The sequence below is a fragment of the Puma concolor genome, chromosome C2 (assembly GCF_028749965.1).
Source record: "Puma concolor isolate L17-30 chromosome C2, mPumCon1.1.hap2, whole genome shotgun sequence".
NCBI classification, from domain to species: domain Eukaryota; kingdom Metazoa; phylum Chordata; class Mammalia; order Carnivora; family Felidae; genus Puma; species Puma concolor.
Genome location: NC_141675.1, coordinates 159,917,540 through 159,942,475, shown reverse-complemented (window position 1 = coordinate 159,942,475; position 24,936 = coordinate 159,917,540). Strand labels below are relative to the sequence as shown.

The window sequence follows — 24,936 nt, the reverse complement described above, 5'->3', positions numbered from 1 at the left end:
GCCCTGGCTCGGAGGCAGGGCTGGTGGTGCTGGGGCAGAGGACGCTGGATAGCCTCAGGCTCTGCCTCAGCATGGAGTGCAGGAGCACCTTCACCTGTCTCCTCTGATGTGGGGTCACGAGGTCACACGAGGCTGACCCCCTCCCTTGGATGAGTCCAGGGTTGACAGCTGTGAGGGGCTGGTAACTCAGGCCAGAGGGTTTGCTGCAGGGTGAGGGGTCCAGAGCTAGGGTGGTAGCAGGGGGATGGCCTGCAGAGGTTCCCTCGGAAACCCCCCTGCCTCTGGGAGCCTGCCAGCTCTCTGGCTAGGGTCTCTGTTCAGGGAGCCCCTTAGCCACCTGCTAGAGCCTTTGTGTTTATTTCTCTGTGTTCTTTCAGGAGAACATCCCTGGCGTCTTCAACAAGTCGTGTGTCATCAACTACAGCAGCTACAGGAACATCTTCCCCATCTGGGCCCTTGGCCGCTTCTCCCACCTGTACCCTGAGAGTGCCCTTGCTGGCCGCCCTTGAGGGTGCCTGGCAGGCAGGTGGGTGGTGGGCACTGTCGTCCGGGAGGGCGGGGCAGGAAGGGGGCATCATCTCCGGTGAGCTGCAGGATCCCCTGCCCAGGGGTCCAGTGCCCCTCACAAACCCCTTCCCCGGGGTGGGACCAGGCCTGGGGCAGGGGTGGGGCCGGTGGCTTTAGGTACTTGATTTTCAGGGTAGGTTTAGTTCTTAGAAGAGCTCGTGGAGCTCAGGTGAGGAAAGGAACAAGATGAGCCATGATCCTGGCACAGTGTGTTCTGCAGCACCTAGCCAGGGTGTGCGGCCTTGCTTTGGGGCTGGGAGGGCTTTCTCCACCAGTACTTCAGTTCTTGGGAGAGGGGAGTGCAGCCTCCCCTCTTCCTGCCCGGTGCTGCCCAGGAGCCAGCCGGACTGGGCTTGCCCCTAGGCTGGCTCTTCCTATTTCTTCTGTCTGTTGGGCTGAGGGACGTGATCTGTTCACCGTGGCGGCCCCGGGCACGGCAAGGGACAGGGACCGGACTCGCCGAGTGTCTGTGGCTGTGTGGAGGGGAGTCAGATGTGGCTGCTGGCCGTGCCCTACACCCTAGGTTCACCCACGCTGCATCGTGGTCACCAGTTGTGAGCGCCAGTATCGCTCTCTCCCGAGTTTGTAGCCTGCAGTGTCTCGTGCTGACAGGCGCAGGCAGGAGACTAAGTGTGACGAGGGACAAGTGCTCGTGAGTGGTTCAGTGGTTACCACCATGGGGCACCACGTGTGCCAGGCACAGCGGAGCAGTCAGCGCTGCTGGCTGGACGGGCCTGATGCTGTAGGGTGCCCTCTTGGCCGCCGCCAATGCTCGTGTCCTGGTTTGTGCTCTGAGGGGAAGTGAGGGCTGGAATTCCAGGGTGGTGCCTCTTAGGAGCTAAACCTTTCAATTCCCTTCTGGCTCTATGTCTGGTTTAGTGTGCATGGATTTGGGGGCCAGGATGGAAAAACCTGGGCTCTGGATTTGCCTTTGACCTATGAGGACAAGTGGGTCATGTGCTCAGGGCTTCGCTAGGAGTGTGGCTGTGAGGAGTCACCAAGAGCTTTGATGAGAATAAAATCCAGGCCTGGTGTTGCCCCTAGGGCCCTGCTCTGGTTGGCCACCCTAGTGCCTCTCTGCCTGTTCTTCTGTGCCACCTCCTGGATTGGTAGCCGCCCCTGACTGTGCTCCCTTGGCAGACCGTCCTCCCTCAGACAGCCAGATGTCTGAGTGTTCCTCTGCTCCTGCCGTTCTCTGCCCAGATCCCTACAGGGCCATTGCTGAGACTTTACACCATATGGCCTTGACCCTGTAGCTCTCTTGGCCTTGAGTGCCATCCCTGACTCTGCTTGGGGCTTGCCTGCTTTGGGCTTGAGCTGTTCCTTCACTAACTTCTCTTGCCCCAGGGTGGTGCTTCTGCTATGAGCCCTGCAGGGCTGGGTTTTGTGTACACGTAGATGGCCCCATCGGCTCTACTGGCTGCCACACTGTGTGGCATGTAGTGGGTGTTCAGTGGATACCTGTTGACATCCGCACTTCTCCCCAGACATTTTTAAACTCGGGTTTATTTTGGCTGAAGGAACTGTTGGGATCCATTTGAAATCATCAGGTTTGCTCTTGCACTTCTTTTCGTGGCCCCTGTTCTCCCCAGCTGGGGTAATAGCAACATAGGTGGTGATTGACCACAGTCTGCTCCTTGAAGTGGCTGCTGCCCCTGGTAGGCTCCCAGCCATGGCCAGATCATAGGGTTAATGAAACCTAAGAAATGAAAATCTGCTTTTATACTGCAAATGTTGTCACTTCTGTGGGCAGCTACCTTAATAAATTGACATGTGATTCCCTTAGAAGCATGTCACACTTGTGTTTTGTCTCATCTTGGAAAGAGTCACAGCTCTGGGGTTTTCAGAGACTCACTTGGATACCATGTTGGACACTGGGCCACCACCTCATCAGTTTCAGGGGATAAGAGTAACTGCTTAAAGATGAGCAGGTGCATGTTGTTTTGAATGGAAATTATGCGCTTCAGCCTAATTAAAAATCAAGTTCTCAACAAAACAGAACAGAAATAGACAGAATGGACTCATGAATATAGAACAAACTGGTGCTTGCCAGAGGGGAGAGGATGGGGGATGAGTGAAATAGGAGAAGGGGCATAAGAACACAAACTTCCAGTTATAAAATATGTAAGTCAAATGATAGAAAGTACAGCATGAAACATATAGCTGATGATACAGCAGTCCCATTGGGTGGTGACTGCACTTACTTTGGGGGTACTGAGCATGTACACAGTTGAATCAGTGTGGTGCACCTGAAACTAACACAACCTTGCGTGTCAGTTGTACTTGAGATTAAAAAAGAATCAGACTCTCTTTCCTGGGCAAATCATCAAAGATGCTTGAATTCAAATTATTTTTGGTTATTGGGAGCAGATTCTGAGTATTTACTGGGAAGTTTTTGCTGGAGCCATATTAGGTTTTCTGCATTCACCAGATGTAAACTTTAAACCTTTCCTTTGAGGAATTCTCTAACTATAAATCCTTAACTCACAGTGGAAATTCGACTCTAAGAAAATACTTTTCCTTACTGAACCTAATCAATATGCTACATATATTTAAATTTTATTTAGGCAATAAAATGTTATAAAAAGTAATGCTATTTACTGTTGCTTCTTTATCCTTTTCTTATCTCAGCAGTTATGCTAATTATAGGTTAATTGGTCAGCTTGATTTGTCTTTGTCTCCATCTGCAATATAAATTTTTATTCACGATTCACTTTGTTTAAAAAGGAGTTGAGGGTAGAAACAGAGGAAAGTCGATAGGACATGAGGCATGGGTCGGGGTCAGATTGGTTTGTTCTTATGACCTCAGTTTTGGTGCTTAGCTTTCTAGGAGGTGGCTGGAGCTTACACACAACAGCCCCAGTAGTTGGGGAGATGCTGGTCTCACCGGTTGTGGATGGGTCACAGCTAGGGCGTCTGCTCGCGGTGGGATCCCACCATAGTCACCCACATAGGTGGCAATGGAAGGAGGCTGAGGATACTGCTCTGGAGAGCACCGGGCCACTCTGTGGTATGAACTTCATGCCTGGCATTTTCACCTGGGGTTTTGGGTGCTGTCTCAAAGACTCCCTTTCATCACTCAGGAGGATATAAGGGTGATATGGATAACTTAAGGTTACCTGTTTTCTTCGGTGAAAATGATTCACCCATTAGTTTCTCCATGATGACTACTGGTGGGTGATTTCCAACCTTCCTCTGGGGACAGTGATGGCCCAGGGAGTGTCTGAAACCCATGCTTGAGACAAGTGGAGAACAGCTAGTTTGCATGGCTTCAGGTGGCCTCAGATACCTTCCCCACAACCAGGCCTTTTGTGGGAGTGAGACGCAGTGGGCTGGAGACCCTGTGTCTTTGATGCCCTCTCTGGTTCTTGGGAGGGGGTAGAGAAGTAGGGACTATTCTTGGACCATCCAGGAACAGGTGAGCACTGAAACAGCCCATGGTGGCCAGAATACTTAAAAAAAAAAAAAAAAAAAAAAAAAGTGCCAGTGACCTGTTGGATGATCTTGTGTGGTCCAACATTCATATGATTGGAGTCTCACAGAATGGGGTGGGAGGGAGGCAGAAAAACATCTGAGTAATCATGGCTGAAATTTTTCCAGATATGGAATATATAAACCCATAGATCTGTGATGCTCAGCAGACACAGAACAATCACACAGACGAAACATGCCAAAACCAAAACCTCCTCCAGAGCACATCATGAGTTGATGAAAACCAGTGATGAATAAAGGCTTAAAAGCAATCAAAAACAGACATGTTATATACAGGTGAACAAAGGGAAGGACAGCTGACTTTTCATCAGGTAAAATGCAAACCAGAAGGCAGTGCTGCATGACGTCTTTATAAAGTATTAAAAGGGAAAAACTGGTCAGCTTAAAATTCTCTATTCACAGAAAATGAAAGTGAAGGCAAAGTAGACCCTTGCCGGACAAACCAAAACTGAAGGAATTCTCCAGCAGCCTTGCCCTACAAGAAACGTTGTTTGGGCCCAAGGATAGTGACAACCAGGTGGAAACTGATCTGCACCAAAGAATGAGGGCCAGAAATGTTACGTGTAGAAGGCTTTTTCCCCTTTGTTAAAAACAAGCATACAAACAAAAACCTCTTTAAAATAGAATTAACTTTTAAAGGCAAAAACAAGAATGTGAACACGGACAAGAAATGTGCTGGAGGACAACGGCAGATGCTCAGATGCTGCCGAGAAGGCTCCCCTGTGTGTCAAGTGCTGCGTCCCCAAGTGACAGTATTTACCAGGACACAGATTGTTGTAAGTAAAAGGAACCTATTGTGAACCCAGAGTAAACCACTAAAAAAAAGAAAGGGGGTATAGCTAGACAACTGATAAAGGGGACAAAATAATCCCAAAGGAGACAGGAAGAACAGACAGGACGATAGAAAATGTGATAAACCTAACTCTTGTGGACTGGATTGTGTCTCCCAACATTCATTTGGAAGAAAAGGACCTAAATTTGAATATGGGGCCTTTCAGAAGATAATAAGGTTAAATGAAGTCACAGGGTGGCTCTGATCTGATAGGACTGGTGTCCTAAGAAGAGATGAGGGGACACACAGGAACGACCACGTGAGGACAGAACTCTGCCCACACCTGATGCTCAGGTTTTGTGCTTTCAGAACTGTAAGAAAATAAATTTCTGTTGTTAAAGCCACCCAGTCTGCTGTTTTGTTAGGTAGCCCTAGAAAACTGCCGCACCAACCATTTAAGTAATTTTACTAATTGAAGGGCCAAGTGCTCTAGTTAAAAGCAGAAACTGTCACATTGAATGAAAAAGCATGACTCGTGTGTTGTCCGTGAGAAATCTTAAATGCAAAAATACAGGATAAAAGGACTAGTTTAGAAAACTGTATGAAAAAACATTAATCATAAGGAAAAGTACTCTGTTAATATAAGGTAGGTTTCAGGAAAAGGAATGGTACTAGAAGCGAAGAGTCATTTAATAACAGTAATGCGTATGCCCTAATAACAGCTTCAGAATATGAAAAACGAAAATGGGCAGAGGGAGAGGGAATCCGATAAAGTGGGAGATTTTAACATTGTCTCAGCAGGAACAATCCTGAGTAGACAAAATCTTGAGCCAACTTGAAGTGATGGACATTTATGGAACACTTCACCTAACATTCTTTTTCAAGAGCTTATGACCCATCATTCACTAATACCACATGCGGGGTGAGGAAATTTGGAAGGATTGAAGCCATACAGTGTATTCTCCAACTGTAATGGAATGAAATTAAAAATCAGCGACAAAAAGAATACTTGGCAGGGGAGCTACCATTGCACTCCGAATGTGCTGACCCCTGCGATTTCCCCAAATGTAGGAAACTTGACTGCATAATTTGTGATGGGGGAAAAAAAGAGAAAATCCCAAATATCTGGAAATTAAGCATTATACTTCTAAATAGCCAATGATCAATAAATGAAAGTACAAGGGAAATAAAATATTTCAAGCTAAGTGAAAAAAATGACATCGAAATTTGTGGGATGTATCTAAAGCAGTGGTCATAGAAATGGTTACAGGCTGAAATATTAACACTATATAAGGTTTCAAATCTGTGATTTAAATGTCCACCTTAAGAATTTTAAAACCAGGGGCACCTGGGTGGCTCAGTCGGTTAAGCGTCCGACTTTGGCTCAGGTCATGATCTCCAGTTCATGGGTTTGAGCCCTGCGTCAGACTGTCTTGACAGCTCAGAGCCTGGAGCATGCTTCAGATTGTGCTTCCCTCTCTCTCTGCCCCTCCCCTGCTCATGCTCTCTCTCTCTCTCTCTCTGTGCCCCTCCCTGACTCACACTCTCTCTCTCTCTCTCAAAAATAAAAAAAATTAAAAAAAAATCTTAAAACCAGAGTAAGTAGAAGGAAGGAAATACCAGATAAAAGAGCACAAGTCAAATGCTGTAAGAAACATAACAGAGGAGATCAGTGAAGTTGATGCTTGGAGAAACTTAACAAGCCTCTGGTCTGATCCAGAAAGAAAGGACACCTACAGCAGGCATTAAAAAGGTGCATTGCCACAGGTCCCGCAGACAGCAGGCAGTATCCAGCCTGGTTACCCCCAGGCCTACTGACCTGGCGTGGTCTGCTTGAGCTCACCGTGCTGCTGCCTCTCTGCATCCCACTGCTCGCACTGCCTGGCTTGCTGTGCCTGGCTTGCTGATCCTTATGTCCTGCTGCACACACCTGCTGGCGCTGCTGCTCCACGTTCACGTTAGGTTTTCTGCTGTGGCCGTGCGGTCTGTCCTCAGAGGCATGAGACCACAGAGTACAATGAGAGAATGTCATGGGGTGCTCAGTGCCAGTGTTCCACAGCGCAGACACGGAAAAATCCCCTGAAAGACATGGTTATTATATAGGTGTTCCTGAGAAGAAGTGGGAAATTTAAATCACCCTGTATCTATTTTAGAAATTAATTTGAAATTTAAAACTTTCCTAGAAGAAAGCTCTAGTCTCAGATGGCTTCCTGGTGAGTTTTGTCAATCATTTAAGACAGAAATAACAATCTAACACAAATACCCAGACATTCAAGGAGGAGAGAACATTTTGCGACTCCTTTGAGAGGGTGTGACCTTGATAGAAAACCAGATCAAGACATTACTGGAAAAGGAAATACAGATCAACTTCCCCACACAAATACAGAAAATATTTAACAGACTACTAGCAAGTTGAACCCAGTGATAAAAGAATGGTGCATCATGATCAGAAAATTGGCAGAGGGTGATGGTCCTGTGGCTGGAGGGGATATGATTTCCATAGGGTTTTCTAGGGGTTGTAAGAAATGGCATTTTAAATGCCATGGTGTAGGGGGGATGCTTTCATGTCCCAGGGCCTTGCTCTTAGGGGTTTCGAGGGGAGACATCCATCCTCCGTCCTGGGAGCTCCTGCACACCCTTGCTTAGTGGGCACTACCCATGTCCCCGCTGTCCTTGTCTGATGTGAGAGGCTGTGGGTCCAGACACTGGGCCTGTTTCAGGTTGCATGAGGTACGTTTGGGACTTAGAAATCCTCTTTCCCAGGGGTGCCTGGGTTAAGCGTCTGGCTTTGGCTCATGATCTCACGGTTTGTGAGTTTGAGCCCTGCATCACACTCTGTGCTGACAGTTCAGAGCCTGGAGCCTGCTTTGGATTCTGTGTCTCCCTCTCTCTCTCTGCCCTTCTACTACTCACACTCTCTTTCTCTCAAAAATAAATAAGCATTTAAAAATTTAAAAAAGAAAAAAAAATCTTTTCCACAAAACCCGACTCAAGGCTTTCTCTCCTTGAAGGAACCTTATGCTAACTTGGCAGTCTGGGGAAAATAATGGCTTTGTTCTACCTGTACCCCGAGTGCCCTTGATGTGGCATGGGGAACCCTGGATGTTGGGGCTGAAGGATGGAGGATATGCTGGTTCCTTGTTTGGACTCTATCCCTTCCCAAGAGGATCAGGACATGACCTCTCCGGTGCCTCAACGGCTGCCAAGAAGCACAACCAAGAACTCCAGAGCCAGGAAACAGTGCTGAGTGCATTTATTGCCCTCAGTAGTTAGTTGGAAGAGCGGGTGTTGGGGTGGCTTTGTGGTGGTCCCACTACCCGAGGACCAAAATCTGCACCCTGGCAGGACTCCACAAGCACAGGTCTGTGTGTGATTGGTCCGCACAGCCCTTGTGCCCGGTCGAGGGGAGTCTTCAGTTAGGTCCAGTAACAGTCAGTGTTCCGGTCGCTCAGGGCTCACAGTCCAGCCCTTCTTACGAGGGAAGTGTGGTCAGCAGGCTGCCTCCAACTGCCAGCCCCTTCAGATCAGAGCCCTCCTGGAGTCCACGGGGCTTGTGGGCTGTTGGGGGCACCCGAGCTCCCCTCCCTCTGCCCCACTGCCCCTTTTTCTTAAAGTGTGTGTCCCAGGTGCGCACCCTAATACGTGTCTGCACACCAGACACCGGCCTCGGTTCTGGGGGATCCCGCTTACCCCCCAGAATGGGGAGCCACTCATGGGCAGAGACACCATGAGTCAGGTGGAGTAAAGGCAGAATCCCCCTGAGGTCTGCACATGCCACACGGTGTGGATGGCCTGATGCTCCCCTCAGCCCAGTGCTCTGGCTGTTGCTAGAAGGTGCCGGAACATTCCTCTCTTGAGCTGGCTGCCCTCCCCTCAAGACCCGTCCTCATTCCTCCTGTCCGTTCCCTGTGTTCTCGGCACTCACTCTTGGTGGGAGGTGTCGCTCTGTGGGCACCGGCACAGGCGAGGTCTGTGGGTGCAGCAGGTGGGACGGGCAACGGCCGGGGTGGCACTGGCTCTTTAAGGGCGACATCACAAGGCTGCGGAAGGCCAGGCAGTGGTGGAACTCCAGGGCTGTTTCTGGAGCGTCTACGGCACTGGATTTCCACCTCCATGGGGCTGCAAGCCCATACGTGAGCACCTAAAGACGTGGCCATGGCCGAGGGGAGTGAGCTGATGAACAGGCTCATGAGTGAGAATGCAGACCTGAAGAAGCAGGTGCGCCTCATGAAGGAGAACCAGATGCTGAAGCGTCTGCTCAGCGAGAGCTGCCAGGAGCGCTGTAGCCTTGGGAGCCGGGACCTGCTCTTCCCCAAGGCACCCGCCTACCCCGAGGACAGCTCCCCCGGGAGCGCAGGTGAGGCTACAGGCAGGACAGCAGGGCCCAGCTGGCTGCTGGGGTCCAGGAGCCGTGGTGAGGCCGTTGTGCCCCGGCAGGGGCCTTGTTCGGTGATGCCGGTGGTCTCGGGCCCCTTCCCATCCCTGAGGTCTGAGTAAACCAAGACCCAGTTCCCCATTCTCCTGTGTGTCCTCAGGTAAGGACCTCTGGGCCACGAAGCCACATCTAGAAAATGGGGTGGGGGTTAGCCCCCCACCTCACTAGCGGCTACTCACCAGCCCCCTGCACAGAGCTCATGGATGCAAAGCCCCTTGGGCAAACATGTCCTTGGGGTCCTTCAGCCTCAAGGAGGACCTTGAAGAGGGAGCTTGGACAAGCAGAGGGTGGGGGTGGAGGATGGCAGAAAGAGGACAATGACGCCCCAAGGGGCAGCTGGAGAAAACCCTATCCCCACCGGTTCTGAATTCCCACCAGAGGCCAAGGCACATGCTTGTCACCAGAAACTTGCTGAAGAGGGACTGACCTCCCAGGACTTGTCACCTGTGTGACATCCCACAGAGGGTCAGTGCTGCCTTCTTGGGCCACCAGGGATGCATTGTGCAGTGGCTGCAAAAGGCACTTGTCACCAAGCCTCATAGGTGCTGTGATTACTGCCAAGAATCAAACCCAGTGTGACTTCATTGTCCTTTGTCCTGAGAACTGGGTCAGGCTGGGGCCACCTCTGAGGGCTCAGAGCCACCCTGTGTCAGTACTGGCAGGAATGCTGGGGCCCTCCCTCTCTCACCTTCCCTCCCATGCCTGGTTAGTAGAGGTGCGGACTCACAAGGGTCGGGCTGCTCCTGGAGAGACCCTGGTCAGGGCCTAGGTCAGGGCAGAGTCTCTGGGACCACAACCAGCACCCCTGCCTGTGGGTCACCCCTAGCAATCCCAGACTTTTGCTAGACACCAGTCTTAGCAGGAGCTCCAGTCCCCTGGGCCAGCCCAACACCACCAAGCCTTCCACACGGAGGCCTGGAGCCCTTGCTGCAGGGCGTGGGCCAACGTCAGCATGGCTGATCATCCTCAGGGAGGGGCCACCCCCATGCCCGGGGCTCTGGGACACTGCCTTCGGGCCTGGCCACAACCCTCAGCCTTCTTTGGGGACTGGAGTTTGGAACGACTCTTAACACAGCAGCAGACATTTGTGAACAGAAGGGAACTGCCACCAGCAATGGCTCATGTTTCCCACGGGCCCTTAACATCTGCCTTCAACGCAGGATGTGCTTTAAAAACCTGCTTTCTTATTCAACAACAGGAGCTCCTGGCAAACTTATAAATACCCCAAGAGGATGTAACCTACAAGGCCAAGCTCGTGCTCCTGGCTCTGCTCCCAAAGGGAGCCACTGTCAACATTTTCTTGGGTTTCTGTCTGAAATTTGTGGTGGATATTCATGTGCACATCGGGGGATCTTCTGGGTTCCCCTAAACACGGTTGAACTGTTCTATACTTTGCCCCTTCCGTCCACCTTACTTTTGTCACCTGGAGGTCCTCTTTTCTAGATCCAGGGCCTGCACTCCAGCGCTGGAGCGACTCTCGGGGTGGAGGGCAGGGGTTCCCCACAACAGCAGCCCGGCGCCAGGCCAGGCGGTGCCCTCCAGCCCCCTGCCACCTGCCATTGGGGTAACGGCCGGGAAATCCTTGGGTCAAAGGCCCTGTGCTGTTGAAATAGATGCTGCTGTGTCCTCTGCACCCTTCCAGTGCCCTCCTGACCCACAGGACCACGCACAGTGGCTAGGCTCGCACACCAGCCTCTTCCTCAGCTGCCTGTGTGCCCTGTGTGCTACACTTGTTAGTTTGGTCTGTTTTCTGAGTCTACAACCGCACTGCGTGCAAATGATTTAAATGAGATCGACAGTGTGTATACTTGTTAATTTTGCCTTTGTCTTTGCCCTTGGTATTCCCAGAACCCTGGCTCTGGTGGCAGTTGGGCCTGGGGGTGGAGGGGCATGCAGGCTAGGTGCTGGGAGGACCCTTCTAGTCCTTCTTTTTAAAGAACAAGAAAAATTGAGAAACAGCTTGTTTTGTTCAGTTTCCATGACCTTGTTTGGCCTTGGTAGGGTGCCCTCAGCTCCTGCCCTTGGCCTGCTCCATCGGGAGGCCCCAGGCTCCTGTTGTCTGTCCTGGTGTTCGCTAGGATGGGTCTTTGCTCAGGATCTGGGGACTCTGTTCCTACCTGGATCTGGGCTTTGGTCTTCTTTCTGTGGGATCTCTGTTTGGGGATTTGATACCAGACTTGTGACCAGTTATAATCTCAATCAAGAAGCATCTTTTAATTTTTTTCAGTGTTCTAACCTTATTTATGTAATATAGGGATTCAGAATCATTTGGAGCCTGAAAGAATTTACCACTAGGCCCCCAGGCCTGCAGCCCTCAGAGCATAATTGTTTTATAATAACTTCTAGATTTTTCTTCTTTGCTTACTGGTCCATTTAGTTTTTCTACTTCTTACTGAGTCATTTAAAAATAATTTCCCGCAAGAGTTCTCCTGTTACTGAAATCTTAGTGACGATGCAGTTGTGTATAATGGTTGCTTGTAACTCAGACCTCTTCCTGGTCTTTCTTATGTTGCTTTTCTCATTTCCAATTTTATTTCTTCATGTTTTCTGTTTCCCTAAGGTAGTTTTCCACAGTTTCATGGTCTTGTAGACTTTCACAGAACTGTCTGCGGTGTATTTCGCGGTCGTGTTCATTGTTTTCTTAAGAGCTCCTCTTCATATCTTGATTTGAATGTTTAATTTTGAGATGATTTTTATTTATTTATTTATTTATTTATTTATTTATTTATTTATTAATTTTTTAACGTTTATTTATTTTTGAGACAGAGAGAGACAGAGCATGAACGGGGGAGGGTCAGAGAGAGAGAGGGAGACACAGAATCTGAAACAGGCTCCAGGCTCTGAGCTGTCAGCACAGAGCCCGACACGGGGCTCGAACTCACGGACCGCGAGATCATGACCTGAGCCGAAGTCGGAGGCTTAACCGACTGAGCCACCCAGGCGCCCCGAGATGATTTTTAAAAAGTAATTGAAGCATTTAAATTACTAATTTCAATCCAAATACAGTCTTAAACGTACTGATGTCTTAATATATAATGTTCTGATTTTCATTATCAATAATGATTGTTTTTTATTATTATTTCTTCCTCGATGTGATCGTTACTTGGGAGAATGCTTTTACTTCTGAGGAAATGCAATTTTCTCCTGGCCACATGAGCAACAGGAGGCAAGACACATCCTAATGGATGTCTTTTTTTGAACATTTTTTTCTGAGAAATCATTGCTGGAGATAGATCAGTTGGTTCCTGAGGAGGCACCTTTTAGGATATAATTTTTCATGATAGCTCTTAAAACACACTATTTCTCAAGTATGTATTTACCTTATTGCCAGGAGAACAAGATTATAACATGAGGGTAAGAAAGGATTTTATAAATCAAAAAGAATCGATAAGTTAAAGTTGACTACATTATAATTTAAAACTTCTGCATGAGAGTCAGTATAAAAGAGATTCAGACCTAAGCAAGGCACCCACCGGAAGACACAACACTTTTCATCAACAAGGAATTAGTATGCAGGAGACAAAAAAAGCTGCTACAAATAATTTTAAAGACTACCCCTCCCCCCCAAAAAACAAGCAGAGAAAAGGCAAAGAAAATTCACGGAAAGGAAACCTGAGGGGCCGATGAGCACATGAAATGATGTTCACTATCACTGGGGATTAGGGAAAAGCCATGTGTTGTTTTCTGCCGGGGGACCACTGATGTAGAATACAGAGGAGGTTAAACAGCACACACCTGAGCCCAGTGTAGACAGTATAAACAGCACACACCTTGCCCACTGTGAGCAAGGAGGCACATTAAGGAATGCTGATTATAGCTTTGCTTTTTCAAGGAAAACAGGAATCATCCCCATGCTTATCAACAGGGCAGTGGATATGAAAATTGCTGTGTGTGTGTGTGTGTGTGTGTGTGCGTGTGTGCACGCGCACGTGCACGCTCACATGCGTGCATGCATGCATGCCCATGTGTGCCAAAAAATGGTTAAATGTATCAGGTAAGCTACCCAATGATTCAATATGGATGAATTCCCAAAAAAATGCTGCAGCAAAAAGGTATTTTGCAGGATAAAACATGTATAGGATGATATCATTTATGTACATTTAAAAGCATAAGCAAGTCCCTCTGTATTGTGTGTGGGTTCCCAGGTGGGTGGGAAGCGCACGGGGGCACGTGTGCTTGCCATGCCCATAAACTTGAGGCTGGTGGTTTCCTCAGGTGGGCTGGGCACCCACAGTGTCACATTCTCTAGAGGGAGGAGGAGGGCTCTGAAACACGGGGTGGGGTGTCACAGATTGAGGCTGGGTATGTGGATGTTCTTCTGTATTCTCTCCCTCCTTAGGGATGTCTCAGGAACACAGCCTGACCTGCCCTCCCTCCCCATCCCAGGTGCAGACTTTGGAAGGTTCAGTGGCGTCCCTGATGCACCCTCCCAGCTGCAGACGTCCTCCCTGGAGGACCTGCTGTGCTCACATGCCCCCATCTCCAGTGAGGATGACGCCTCCCCTGGCTGTGCCACCTCCTCCCAGGTGCCCTTCAAGGCTTTCCTCAGCCCCCCAGAGCTGCGTGCACCCCGAGGCACTGACAGGAAGCTGTCCCCGCTCCTGAACCCCTTGCAGGACCCGCTGGCAGACAAGACCCTGCTGGAGCCCAGGGAGATGGTCCGGCCCAAGAAAGTGTGCTTCTCAGAGAGCAGCCTGCCGTCTGGGGACAGGACGAGAAGGAGCTACTACCTTAACGGTATGGCCCAGGCAGGGGCGGGCACCAGGGTGCAGTAGTCTGGGTGACCAGCTGGGCACAGCTTCTCCATTTTCCTGCAGAGGGAGGAGAGTGTGGCTGGGAGGCCAGGGTCTGGGGCTGTTTCTGTGGACATTTTTTGCCTATTAAAAAAAATGGACTTGCTTATCTTATGATCGAGTTGTCAGAGTTCTACATATATTCTGGATACAAATCCTTTTCTGGGTGTGTGTCTTGCAAATGTTGTCTCCCACTCTCTGGCCTTTCAGTTGCATAAGTGTTCTTTAAAGAGCAAAACTGTTTAATTTGATAAAGTCCAGTTTATTGATTTTTTTTTTGTTTTATACAATTCATGTTTTTTGTGTCCTATTTAAGAAATCTTTGTCAAACTCATGGTCACAAAGATTGTTTCCTATGTGTTCTTCTAGAAGTATTATGGCTTTAGATTTTACATTTAGGTTTCTGATCAATTTCAAGTCAATTTTTGTGCATGGTATGAGATTTGCATTTGTTGGCTTCTTCCAACACCAGTGTTTAGAAAGATTATTTTTTCTTCATTGAATTGCCTTGACCCTTTTGTCAAAAATCAACTGTTCATATATGTATAAGTTTATCTCTGGACACCTTCCCCCCGCCATGCTGTGTTATTTGTCTGTGTTGATTCCAGTACATATGGTCTCTATTACTGTAGCTTTAAAGTAAGATCGTCATTCATATAATGTCTTGTTCTCCATTTTCAAAGTTGCCCTGGCTATTGTAGGTCCTTTGCATTTCCACATGAGTTTTAGAATCAACTTGTCCAACTTCGCACAAAAGCTTGCAAGGAGTTTGATTGGGATTGCTCTGGATCTACAGATTGATTAGGTCAGTTTTCAGGGAAATTAACAATTTATTAATAATAATATTCAGCCTTTGGGTCCGTAAATGCTGTGTGTCTCTCCATTTATGTAGTTCTTTAAACATTTCTTTCAACAGTGTTTATAGTCTTCTATGTATAGATCTTGCACATTTTGATAAATTAATTCTTTGTATTTTTGCATTTTTGATACTATAGGAAATAGTATTGCCTTTATCATTATCAATTTCTGATTGCTCATTTCTAGTATATAGTAACACAGTTGATTTTTGTGTATTTACTCCTGTGATCCTTAATTTTATTTGTCGACTTGACTGGGCCATGAAAAGAACTACCCAGATAATTGGTCAAACATTCTGGGTGTTTCTGTGAGAGTGTTTCTGGATGAGTTGAACATTTAATAGACTGAGTAAGCACATTGCCCTCTCAGTGTGGGTGGGCTTCATCCCATCACTTCAAGGCCTGAATAGGACAAAAAGGTTGATCCTACCCCAAGGAAGAGAAAATTCCTCCTGCCTGGTTGCCTTTGGACCTGAAACATGCCTTGAACTGAAACATGTTCTTGAGTTTCAAGCCTGCAGTGCTCTGGACTGAAACCACACCATTGGTTCTCTTGGTTCTCAGACCTTTAAAGGCAGGCTAGAACAACATTTTCAGTCTCCCTGGATCTCTGGCTTGCTAACTCACCTTGCAGATCTTGAGACTTGTTAGTCTCCATAATCATGTGGGCCAATTTCCTACACACACACGCGCACACACACACGCACACACACACACACACACACACACACACACACACACACACACACACACCCTGTTGGTTCTGTTTCTATTTCTCTGGAGAACCCTGAAAAATAAAAATGTTGTATCTTGCAACCTTACTGAACTCACTTATTTTTTAAAATGTTTTTATTTATTATTTTTGAGGCAGAGTGTCAGGGAGCAGGGAGAAGAGGGAGGCAGACAGAGAATCTGTGCTGTCAGTGCAGAGCCCAATATTGGGCATGAATCATGAAATGTGAGATCATGACCTGAGTTGAAGTCAGAGGCTTAATCTATTGAGCCATCCAGGCGCCTCCTGAACTCATTTGTTCTAGTAGATTTCTTTAAGTTTATTTATTTTGAGAGAGACAGAGCTTACAAATTTGGGAGGGGCAGAGAAAGAGAGAGAGAGAGAGAGAGAGAGAGAGAGAGAGAATCCCAAGCAGGCTCCACACTGCCAGTGCAGAGCTTGATGCGGAGCCTGAACTCACAAGCCAGCAGATCATGACCTGTGCCAAAGTTGGACGCTAACTGACTGAGTCACCCAGGCACCACTGTTCTAGTAGCTTTTTGTAGATTCCTTAGGATATATGATTGTGTCATTTGCAAATAAAGACAAATTTATTTTTTCATTTCTAGTTTGTATTCCTTTTATTTTTCTTATCTTCTTGCATTGGCAAGAAATGGTGACAGTGGACTTTTTCTTTTTTATCTTTTCCTAATTTAGGAAGCATTCAGTCTGTTATTGTTAAGTATGATGTTAGCTCAGGTCTTTGTAGATGACTTTTATCAGGTTGAGGAAGTTCCCTTTAATTCCTAGTTTTCTTATAATGAATGGATATTGGATTTTGTGAAATGCTTTTTCTGCATCTACTGAGATGAACATTTGGTTTTTATTTGTAGTCTGTTTCAGCTAATATGGTTAATTACATTGATTGATTTTTGAATTGTAAACCAACCTCACATTCCTGAGATAAACCTTACTTGGTTGTGACGTATTATACTTTTTTGTATTGTTGGATTTAATTTCCTAAATTTTGTTGAGAATTTTTGCTGTCTATGATATTGGTCTATAGTTTTCTTTTCATGTCATTTTCTGGTTTTGGTACCAGGTTAATGTTGACTTCGATGAATGAGGTGGAAAGTACTCCATTCTCTTTAACTATGTAGAGGAGTTTATGTAGAATTGGTATCATTTATTCCTTAGATGTTTGGTACAAGTCACCACTGAATCCACCCAAGTCTTTAATTTTCTTTGTAGGAATATTTCCCCTGCCACAAGTTCAGTTTCCTTGTCGATATACAGCTATTCAAATGATCTATTTCTTCTTAGGGAGCTTTGGCAATTCACTCGCGATAGTGAGCTTTTGTGTTTTTTAAGGAATTAATCCATTTCATCTAAGCTGTCAAATTTATTAGCATAAAATTGTTTCTAGTATTCCATTATTATCCTTTTAACATCTGTAGGATCTGCGGTGAGACCATCTCTAATTTCTGATAGTGGTAATTTTTGTCCTCTTTCTCTTTTCCCCTAATATGTCTGGCTACAGGTTTATCAATATTGTTGACTTTTTTCTGTGAAGAATAGATTTTGGCTGAATCTTGGAAGGCCAAGGTTGGACTAGAAATGATTGCTAGAACATCTCAGGTATATATCACTTCTTCCATCCAATTTATGCTTTAAAGACAGAACAGGATGGTAAGAGAGACTGATTCCTGATTAGAGAAGTGTATGAATATAGAAGGGGAAATTTGCACTCTGAGCTTCATGGCCCTCATCTGCCCTGACAAACTGCTGTGCAGTCAATCTGGTTTTCAGCTCGAACTCTTGGGTACTTATGCAGCCTCGCAAAGTGATTAGGGAAGGAGAACACTAAAGACTACAGTGCACTGTGGCAATAAAATAAAGAAGGCCTGAATAAGTGGAAAAACATCTCATGTTCGGGGACCAGAAGGCTTTACATCATTACGATGGCAGCACTCCCCAAGTTGACCTGCAGATTCAATGTGATTCCCATCACAATCCCAGCTGGCTTCCCTGCATAAATTGACAAACTCCTCCTGAAATTCAGGTGGAAATGTAAGGGACCCAGAACAGGCAACACAATCTTGAGAAAGGAGAGCAAAATTGGAGGACCTACACTTCGCAATTCCAAAACTTACTGTAAAGCTACAGGAATCCAGGCAGTGTGGTGGTCATAAGACAGACGTACAGAGATCAGCAAAGTAGAATTGAGGTTCCAGAAATAAGCCCAGGCATTTACAGGTTTAATGTGCAACATGGACACCAAGACTTGTGTCAGCAGAGAGAGACTTGTCTTTGCAACAAATGATGTTGGGACAAGTGGACAAACATGTACAAGAATGAGCTGGACCTCACACCCCATGTGAAAATTAACTCAAAATGTATCAAAGACCTAAAAAAATCTAAAAGAGCTAAAGCCATATAACACTTAGAAGAAAACACAGAGAAAAATCTCATGACCTCGGATTTGGCAATAGATTTTCAGATGTGACACCAAAAGCATTAGCAACAAAAGGAAAAGTTTATGTATTGGGTTGTATCAAAAGTAAAAATTTTTGTATTTATTGATTTTTTATTTTAGAAAGAGAGAAAGTCCATGAACAGGGGAGAGGGGCGGAAGGAGAATCTTTTTTTTTTTTTTAATGTTTATTTATTTTTGAGAGAGGTAGTGAACGAGCAGGGGAGGAGCAGAGGGAGAGGGAGAGGGACAGAGGATCTGAAGCAGTCTCTGAGCTGTTAGCACAGAGCCCGACACGGGGCTCAAACTCATGAACCATGAGATCATGACTTAAGCTGAATTTGAATGCTCAACCAACTGAGCCACCCAGGCGCCCCAAAACTTTTGTATTTCAGAGGAACACATTTCAAGAAAGTGAACTGAGCCTACAGAGTGGGAGAAAATATTTGTCAATCAGATGATAAGGGGCTAGTATCCAGGATATATAAGAACTCTCTACAACTCCACAGTAAAAAGACAATCTAATTAAAAATGGGCAAAACACAATGAATATTTCCCCAAAGAAGACGTATAGATGACAAATAAGCACATGAAAAGTTGCTCCAAATCCTCAGTCATCAGCCAAATACTGATGAAACCACAATGAGAAACCACTTCACGTCTACTAGGATGGCTATAAAAAATGAGGGACCGGCACAAGTGTTGGAGAGGATGGGGAGACAATCGGAACCCATGTACATTGTCGCTGTGGAAAGCAGTTTGGCATTTCATCAAAAGTTACACATAGAATTACCAATGATTCCATTCCTGGGTATATGTATCTAAAAGAACTGAAAACATTTGTCCACACAAAATTAAAAAAAATTTTTTTTTGATGTTTTTATTTATTTTTGAGACAGAGACAAAGCACGAACTGGGGAGGGGCAGAGAGAGAGGGAGACAGGAACTGAAGTGGGCTCTGCCTGACAGCAGAGAGTCCAATGTGGGGCTCGAACTCACAAGTGATGAGATAGATCATGACCTGAGCTGAAGTCAGACACTTGGCTGACTGAGCGCCCCCACACAAAAATTTTTATATGAATGTTCATAGCAACGTTGTCCATGATAGCGAAAAGGCCTCTCAACAGACAAAGGGATGAACAGAATGTGGTCCATCCACGCAACGGGATTGGTTCTGCCCCAGATAGGAATGCTGTGCTGACACCTGCTGGAGTGTGGAGGCACCTCGGAAACAGCTGAGAGAAAGCCAGCCCAGCCCGAGGATCACCTGCTGCGTGGCTACACTTGCATGAAATGTCCAGAATAGATACATCCATAAGGACAGGAAGTAGTTTGGTAGCTGCGGGGCTGCGGGGAGAGCGCTGTGTGACTGATAGTGGGTACAGGGTATCGCTTTGGTGATGAAAATATTTTGGAATTTGATTGCGGTGATGGCTGTACAACTGTGAATATAGAAAAACATCTGAACTGCGTACTTTGAGAGACTCAGTTTTATAGGATGTGAATTGTATCTGAATAAAAAACATTTTTAAATGGTCGGGGAAGCATTGGGCCCCATATGCCTCAGTTCCTTTGTCTGTAAGTGGGGTCTGAGGCCCCTTTGGGATCATGGTGAGGATGAATGAAGTTCCAGAGGGACCAGAAAACGCTCCTGGGGAAAGAAAGCGGATGCCGCCCCCCAGGATGCCTCGGAGGGCTCCGAATCCCCATCAGGTGGTGCTCCTGGGAGGGGGCGTCTTGCCAGGAACCTCCCTCACCCACTCACCTCCTGAGGTCCAGAGATGTGTGGGGAGCCACTGCCCCTCTTGCCGCTCCAGCTGCTTGAGTGACACCAGATCACTTTCCGACACCCTCTGTGGCCCGTTTCCCCGGCATTCCACCCCAGCATTTCTCCTGGACCCTTGGAGCCCTGCACCGTCTCAGCTCATATCCGACTTTCCCCACCCGGTGATCCTTTGGCTCCAGGGCCCCACAGCTCCGAGGCCTTCCTCGCGGGGTCTGCTGGGGGACATGTGGCTCTGGGCCATCTGCATTCACACCCTTGTGGCCCCTCCTTCTCCCCACCCCCGCCTGCAGAGCCACATGGACTGTGCCCCGTGCGCCTTGGTCATGGACTCCCCGCTCAGTGCCTGCAGGTGCGGCTGAGGGAGTGGAAGCACAGTCCCCTACCCCCTCGGCCTGTCCTCTCTGGCTGTCCAGCCTGTCCTGGAAGGAGCTGATAAGCCCGTGCTGACTGGCTGTTATGTGCTGGGAGGGGCTACCGTGTTCCTGTGGTGGCAGTGACCTGGCAGCTTTCTGGGACTAGCGGTTATGTGGACACAGTCACAGGAGGGGGCCAACTGTACGGGTCACAGGTATGGCTGGTCCTGGGGCTCCGCAGCGCTCTCGGCTCAGATGGCCACACGGGAGGCTCCCCTGGGCTGGTGTGGGGTGTCCTGAGTGTTGGAGCCCGAGCCTCCGGAGGGTGCAGTTGTGTGCGGGTAACAGGACCCAGTCCGTGCGTGCGCTGTCCGCCTGCTGGGTGGGCCCCGTGGGCTGCACCCGGTCAACGCCCTGGAGGGTCTGCATCGCGGTCAGGTTGGGAAAAGCCACAGGGGCTCTAGGAAAGGCTCTACGGATGGCTCTGTTATTAAGTGTCTCTCGTGGGGATGAAAGAGCAGAGTGTGGAAGCGGCAGGGGTCTGGGGGCCCCGGTCAGGTGGAGGGTCCCCAGCGCAGAGGCTCTGCCTGACTCTGACGCAGGCCCCCTCACTTTGGGTCTCTCCATGTCAGATTCATCCAACGGTAGTAACTGGCAGGGTGTTTTTCAGAGAGCACAGGGTTTTGAAGGCGTGGCCGCCTATCTGCTGCACAATGAACAGAGGCTGCTGTAGGAGGGCAGATTTGGAAGCAGGTGTTGGCGGGGGAGGGTGGCTGCTGGGCCTGGAAACATCAGGAAGACAGTTAGACAGGATCTCCTGCCCACCTAGCAATCCTGTCCACAAACTTAGGGAAGAGTTTTATTATCAAGTAAACATTAAACCAGCCTGTGATGCAGAGGCTTCCAAGACAGCCAGGCGGACAGGACCCGTTACATGGGGCACACATGTGTTGTCGAGTCACATGAGTTACACACGTGTCGTCGAGTCACATGGGTCACACATGTTGTCGAGTCACATAGGTCACGCGTGTTGTCGAGTCACATGGATCACACGTGTTGTCGAGTCACATAGGTCACGCGTGTTGTCGAGTCACATGGATCACATGTGTTGTTGAGTCACATGGGTCAGCGTGTTGCCGAGTCACATGGATCACGTGTGTTGTTGAGTCACATGGGTCAGTGTGTTGCCGAGTCACATGGATCACGTGTGTTGAGTCACATGGGGCACACGTGTTGTCGAGTCACACGGGGCACACACATGTTGAATCACATGGGTCACACACGTGTTGTCGAGTCAACCTGCACCCCGCCCTCAGGAGATGAGGGGACATGCCTACCTAGCCTCTCCCGACGCACCTGGTCAGAGGGGTGGGCCTTCTGGTAGGGCTTACTCTTGACCCAGGTGCCTGGCCAGAATCCCCTGGGGGAGGGGCAATACAAATAGTCCTGGGCTGTAAAACAAGCTCTTAAAGACATTTCTGTCCATCTCAGAGGGACAGAGAGAGGACTCAGGATCACAGCTTTCTCAGGTTGCTCTAAGAGGGAAAAGAGAATAGGTCTCTCTCCTTTTTGGTGACAGAAAAGTCAAGGTTTTCTTTTCCATTTGTATTTGCCCTCACAGTGGAGGGCAGGGGATGCAGCAGTGGGGAGGAGCAGGCCATGCGCCTTCATCATGCTTGGGCCCCTTTGGGAAGCCCCGCCCAGGCCCCAGTGGCTTCACCCCAAACTTACAGCAGCTGCGTTTAGGTTGGTCCTTTTCTCAAAGTAGATCCTGGGGCACGGGCAGGAGGAAGGCGGGTGGCCCCTGACCGTCCGTGTCCTGGAGCCCCCAGCCTGGCTCACTGCCCCCGCTGCTCACAGAGATCCAGGGCTTCTCCAGCGCTGCGAAGGACGGGCGCATCGTCGGGGAGATCGCCTTCCAGCTGGACCGGCGCATCCTGGCCTATGTCTTCCCGGGAGTGACCAGGCTGTATGGCTTCACCGTGTCCAACATCCCTGAGAAGATCAAGCAGGTGTGCCTCTCCGCCCCAGGGTCCCCTCCCTGTCCTGGAGTCCCCTCCCTGCTGTGAGGACCCCTCCCTGCCCTGGGGCCCCTGTCGCCCCCACCCACGCCCGCGCTGTGCCCACCCCCACCACCCCCAGACGTCCATCAAGTCCCTGGATGGGTCGGTGGACGAGAAGAAGCTTCGTGAGCTGACACACCGCTACCTGATGCTGACCGCGCGCCTGGAGAGGCTGGGTTACAACCGTGAGGTGCACCCGGTGTTCAGCGAGTTCCTCATCAACACCTACGGCATCCTGAAGCAGCGGCCCGACCTGCGCGCCGACCCGCTGCACAGCAGCCCGGCCGCGCTGCGCAAGCTGGTCATCGACGTGGTGCCCCCCAAGTTCCTGGGTGACGCGCTGCTGCTGCTCACCTGCCTGTGTGAGCTCTCCAAGGAGGACCGCAAGCCGCTCTTCGCCTGGTGAGCCCGTCCGCACCCGCCGTGCCTTGCCTGCAATAAACATGTTTGTTCCAAACCCGGGGGCCACGTGCCTCCTGCGTGTCCCCTCCGGCCCAGGGCAGGGGCCCAGTCTGCCGACAGGGCGCCCGGGGCCACAGGCACCTCTCACCAACCGGGCCGCGCCCCGGGCACCCGGCCCGCCCGCCGCCCACCCCTGCGCGGCACTGTGGCACTTTATTAAAATCATCTGTTTTCCTGTGTACCTTTACCTTTGGCTCTTTGAAGGCGTGGAGGGCGTAGCAGGAGGTGCCTGCTGGTATTTGTGGAAAGAAGCCAGGACCGAGCCTCCAGGGCAGGGGGCTGTGGCTCTGGCCAGGCTCCCAGACCCTCCGGCCCTCAGGGCCTTCCCCATGACCCCATTACCATCCTCTGAGGTCTGTCTCCTCCCTTGAAAGGGCCAGTGGCTGGTTTCCCCAAACGGAGAGGCTGAGGCAAGGATCCGGATGCTGGGGGGACAGCAATAGAATCTGCAGAGCTCTGTGAAAAGTGAAAACACAGGTCTCTTGTTCAAAAGTAGGAATTTCAAGAAGGTGACGGCAGCGTGTTGGATAGAGAATAAGGCCCATGCACACAGGCCCATCCTGTGAGGATTCCTGGGAGGCTATTGATTTGGGATGATTTGATGTACCCCACCCCTTGACCCCTGCTGGAGCCATCAGTTCCCTGTCTCTCCTGGGGTCTTCAGGACAGGTGACCTTCTGGGCCCACGTGAGGACCAGGGCCTGGTGCTGGCACCTTCCTGGCCTTGACTGTGAGTAGAGGGTCTCTGGTCACTTCTCTGCTGGTGGTGTGAGGACCGTCCCTCGGTCCTCACAGCCTCTGGTGTCCCAGGTGTCCAGCACCTTAGGGCACAGCTTGGGCAACTGTAACGAGCACCACAGACCAGGGGCGTTCGGACAACACACATTTATTTCCTCCTCGTGCTGGAGGCTGGACACCTGAGGTCCAGGTGGTGGCAGGGCTGGTCCCTCCTGAGGCCTTTCCTGGCCGTGTGGGTGCAGCCTTCTCCCTGGGTCCTCACATGCTTGTCCCCTTGCATGTCTGTGTCCTGATTTCCTCTTCAGGACAGCGGTCAGAGGGGATTAGGGTCATCCTATGACAGACATAATTTTAGCTTTATTACCTCTTTCAAGACCCTGTCTCCAAATACAGCTAATTCTGAGGTGCTGGGGAGTCGGGGCTTCTACCTATGATTTTGGAGGTGGGCACAATTCAGTCCACAACTGACGCCATCCTCCCCTTCCAGCCACAGGACGCCGACCCCCAGCTGAGGGACTCTCTGACTTTGGGGGTCTCTGCAGGGCACACACAGGTCTGGCACCTGGGCTGTTGGAGGAGGGACTGGTGGTGGGCACTTCTGGGATGCAGGCTCTCTCTGGGTGAGCCTTGGCGTTAGGAGCCGGGTTCGGAGGAATGTTTCTATTGGGTCTTTGCTGTCTGCCGGGTGCTGCTGGGGCTCCCCTGTGACTGTGCTGGACCCGGGAGTGGAGCAGCCATCGTCTGCGTCCACCCTGGGGAGTCGTGGCTGGAGATGGTCTGGCCCGCCCCCAGCCTCCGGGGTCTCTGGGCTCACCTGGCTGCTCCAGGGCTGACGCTGGAGGGGTGGGGTCCCGCAGCCCACACAGCTGGGGATCCACGAGATCTGGGCATCTCCTCACCTGGGCCCTGTGGCTACCCTGCACTGCCACGGCTGTGTGGGTGCCTATGCCCGGGAAGAAGGCAGATGGGGTATGGTCTGCCTTTGGGGGGGTCCCTGCAGGGGGATTGAGAGTGCCCTGAGAGGCGGGGCAGAGGTGAACCTCAGGTTTGAGGTATCTGTACACTGCTGGAGTGGCCACGAGAGGTGGCTTTGCAGACTGGAAGTGCCCACCCCATTCAAGATGGCACCGACTCCAGCTGGGCCCTCTGGGTGCAGGGCCCTGGGCTGCTGGCCTGAGCACATCACTTCTTTGTGGGGAGCCTCTGGCCTCGGGGGACAGCAGCCAGCGGCTGGGAGAGCCGGAACTTCGTCGTGAGCACTTGCTCCCCAAGGACATCCGCACATGTGCACACACTCGATCTCTCCCTGCCCTTCTCCTGCCTGGCCAGGCTGAGCTGCCCTCCACCAAGAGCCTCGTCCACTGGTGGCGTCTCACACACGATCCCTCTCATCTGCTTGCTGCCTGAGGCTGACGAGTTGACGTGAAGAAATC

At 49.7% G+C, this 24,936-nt stretch overlaps 2 protein-coding genes and 1 long non-coding RNA gene across 10 annotated transcripts in view; 2 read left to right on the top strand and 1 right to left on the bottom strand.

The window, feature by feature from the left end:
* LSS (lanosterol synthase) overlaps nucleotides 1-13,776 on the top strand; it is a 46,132-nt gene extending 32,356 nt beyond the window's left edge. For 3 of the 6 annotated variants that reach the window (XM_025912974.2, XM_086676203.1, XM_086676204.1), the window contains one exon: nucleotides 378-3,158. In XM_025912974.2, the coding sequence (XP_025768759.1) occupies nucleotides 378-509 (132 nt within the window). In that variant the 3' untranslated portion in view covers nucleotides 510-3,158. Of the gene's footprint in view, nucleotides 1-377; nucleotides 3,159-4,167; nucleotides 5,236-13,652 lie in introns of those variants that run through there. The other 3 variants (XR_015240531.1, XM_086676202.1, XM_086676201.1) reach the window with 3 other exon arrangements.
* Nucleotides 5,504-9,789, bottom strand: LOC147577683 (uncharacterized). 2 transcript variants are annotated; one of them, XR_015240533.1, is made up of 4 exons: nucleotides 9,694-9,789; nucleotides 8,757-8,972; nucleotides 6,651-6,910; nucleotides 5,504-5,798 (listed from the first exon to the last, which is right to left on the bottom strand). It is a non-coding gene; the product is annotated as an uncharacterized LOC147577683 (long non-coding RNA). The 2 variants fall into 2 exon arrangements; XR_015240534.1 differs by having other exon boundaries at nucleotides 6,675-6,910.
* SPATC1L (spermatogenesis and centriole associated 1 like) lies at nucleotides 8,815-22,946 on the top strand. Of its 2 annotated transcripts, XM_086676206.1 has the most exons (5): nucleotides 8,815-9,188; nucleotides 13,653-13,792; nucleotides 13,883-14,003; nucleotides 22,101-22,252; nucleotides 22,383-22,946. In XM_086676206.1, the coding sequence occupies exons 1-5, from the start codon at nucleotides 8,987-8,989 to the stop codon at nucleotides 22,707-22,709; spliced, it is 942 nt and encodes a 313-aa protein (XP_086532332.1). In that variant the 5' UTR covers nucleotides 8,815-8,986; the 3' UTR covers nucleotides 22,710-22,946. The 2 variants fall into 2 exon arrangements, with proteins under 2 accessions (XP_086532332.1, XP_086532331.1); XM_086676205.1 differs by having other exon boundaries at nucleotides 8,818-9,188; nucleotides 13,653-14,003.
* Nucleotides 22,947-24,936: the final 1,990 nt, after the last annotated feature.

Bases quoted from the DNA above. Each gene is read 5' to 3' on its own strand.
- SPATC1L (XM_086676205.1), top strand. From the start codon at position 8,987: ATGGCCGAGGGGAGTGAGCTGATGAACAGGCTCATGAGTGAGAATGCA. The intron at 9,189-13,652 runs GTGAGGCTACAG...TCCCCATCCCAG, and splicing joins CAGCTCCCCCGGGAGCGCAG to GTGCAGACTTTGGAAGGTTC. The intron at 14,004-22,100 runs GTATGGCCCAGG...CGCTGCTCACAG, and splicing joins AAGGAGCTACTACCTTAACG to AGATCCAGGGCTTCTCCAGC.